General features: G+C 41.5%; 1 protein-coding gene across 1 annotated transcript in view; it reads left to right on the forward strand.

The window, feature by feature from the left end:
- The window catches only part of LOC101857940 (programmed cell death 6-interacting protein), a gene marked incomplete at its 3' end in the record, with an annotated part of 16,836 nt that overhangs the window by 10,961 nt on the left and 3,293 nt on the right, over positions 1 to 2,582 (forward strand). The window contains 2 exon segments of the mRNA XM_013080782.2: positions 8 to 100; positions 2,339 to 2,405. Of these exon segments, the coding sequence (XP_012936236.1) occupies positions 8 to 100; positions 2,339 to 2,405 (160 nt within the window).

Genomic DNA, 2,582 nt, shown 5'->3' on the forward strand with positions numbered 1-2,582 from the left:
CCACCAGGGAGATATAGAGTCTGCCCTCCCAGCGGCCAGCGCTGCAGCTTCCATGCAGAACAGCGACGTGGTCAAGACGCTGAGGGACCTCATCGAACAGGTGAGCCACGGATAGCGGATGTCTTGTCACGGTTTTTTTATTACATGTTAGCAGAGGAACGGATAGCGGATGTCTTGTCACGGTTTTTCTGTTACATGTCAGCACAGGAACAGATAGCGGATGTCTTGTCACGGTTTTTTTTATTACATGTCAGCAGAGGAACGGATAGCGGATGTCTTGTCACGGGTTTTTTTTCTGTTACATGTTAGCGGATAGCGGATGTCTTGTCACGATTTTTCTGTTACATGTTAGCAGAGACACGGATAGCGGATGTCTTGTCACAGTCCAACAGTGATGATGAAGTGCTAGTGGAAACTTTAGTCACTGTTCTCTTTGTTCATTTTCTTTTAGATATTAGTTTTAGGGGGTTTTTTGGTTGGGTTTTTTTTTTCTTCTGATTTTTAGTAATTGATTCTTACTCCCTTGACTGTTGACCATATAATATATGTGAGACGTGCTGACTAAATGAGTTACTTCTCATAATCAGTAAATGAAGAACTTGGCTAGAAATCGACGCAGGGGTCAAAATTTGTAGATTTTCTGTTGATGTTATATTCTTTAAGTAAAAAATGCCTTTTATTATTTGATGCTTATAAATTGTAAAAACTTCAGCTATAAGCGTGATGTATCTATTGTTATAGGGCTCGAATCCGAGAAGTAACTCATTTTGTCAGCACGCTTCACATATTCCTCTCATGTACCGAGGAAAATTCTACCACCAGGCGTAAGACGTCACAGGTCTTTATCTTTAATTGACAGTTTTTCGCTTGTTACTAGAGACAGATTGGTCAAAACTATATACAGGGGGGAGCAAAAGTAGGTATACAGTTGGGAAAAAAGGAAAGGAAACGTGTAGGCCTACAATTCTTATTGCATATATTGTACAGTCAAATGAGAATTGCATGCACGTGTAAGAACAAAAGCAGCCTTCATTCCTCTGATACTCAAACTGTTAGTCGCTGGTATTCACTCACTCCTCGAATAGTCTTGGTCAATTGAGTATCGTAACAATGATGTGACACCTACTGTGTACCTACTTTTGCACACCCTCGAATAGTCTTGGTAATATAATAATAATTGAAATAAATAACGATTTTATTGATCCCAGAAGGGCAATTTGGTTTACAATCACAAACAAACGTACGACATAAATACATAATTATAAATACATACATACATAACTACTCACACATAATACATAAATACACAATATTCCACCTATACAGAACAATCTCACAACCATACCATTGCTGGTCGCCACTGTGAAGCGCCCTGTATTTTTTTAGAACTAGGGTTGCCGTGTCTTGGTCAAGGACACACCCCAGTGACCACCCATCTGATCCCCGTGTCACCGACACACACATACACACACACACACACACACACACACACACACACACACACACACACACACACACACAGTGACCACCCATTTGATCCTCGTGTCACCGACACTTGCTTGACTTTACTCTTGAATCTAAACTCACCTCTCACTTAGCCACTGGAGCCCACCAGTTTAGTATCATAACTATGATGTGGTACCTACTGTATACCGACTTTTGCACACCCGTGCATGTGTATCACCTCAAATCTTCGGCATTGGGTGGTTCACAGATGCTTTGATATCGTTTGCTCCTTCTTTCCTATCAAACAGCTATCGTCCTTATCTCTCCTTGAGCTTTTCTCTCTAGTAATAACCACCCGCCCCCCTCCCCCCTTAATCTCAGGCATTCATGCGATCTTTTTGTTGCAAGCACCATTAAACTCATCTTTTAAAAAAAACCCAGAAACAAACAAACAATCTTTGGCACTTATATGACCTATTTGTGTTGAAAGTGCCATAAAACTCTTACTGTGGGTGGTTGGCGGGTGCTCTGATGTGGTCTGCTTTTTCTTTCCTTTCAAACATCTATCGTCCTCATCTCCCCTTCGTCTTTTTTATGTTTTTTACTCTCTTGTAACACCTCTAATCTTCTGGTGCTGATATGACCTTATGCAGTTGCGAGCGCCGTAGAACCTCTACTAAAACTGAAAAACTAAACTGTGGTCAGTAGATCTTTATGCTGTCCCACTGTCTTTGGATTCTGTTGTGTTGTAAGCACCAAGAAACTCATCTTTTGCAAAACCCAGAAAGAACCAAATAATATTTTGCACTTCTATGACCTGTTTGTGCCATAAAACTGTTGTACTAAAACTAAACGTAAGTAACACGTCTTGTTGTCTGTCTGTTTGTCTCAGGTGAGCACCATCAAAGCAGAACGGGACGTCATCGAGTCGGAGCTGAAGGAGGCCAAGTTTGACATGAGTAAGTTATACGTCTGTCGCAGAGTTTGTACGTCTGTCGCAGAGTTTGTACGTCTGTCACACAGTTTTTGTTTCTTGTTTTAGTAAGGTTTTTCGGCGCTCGCAACTGCATAAGGTCATATGAGCGCCAAGGGGCGGATGTCAACAGAGAAGTCCTTACCTGGACGACGAGGAGAAG

This window comes from Aplysia californica, unplaced genomic scaffold (genome assembly GCF_000002075.1).
Source record: "Aplysia californica isolate F4 #8 unplaced genomic scaffold, AplCal3.0 scaffold00099, whole genome shotgun sequence".
Classification (NCBI taxonomy): domain Eukaryota; kingdom Metazoa; phylum Mollusca; class Gastropoda; order Aplysiida; family Aplysiidae; genus Aplysia; species Aplysia californica.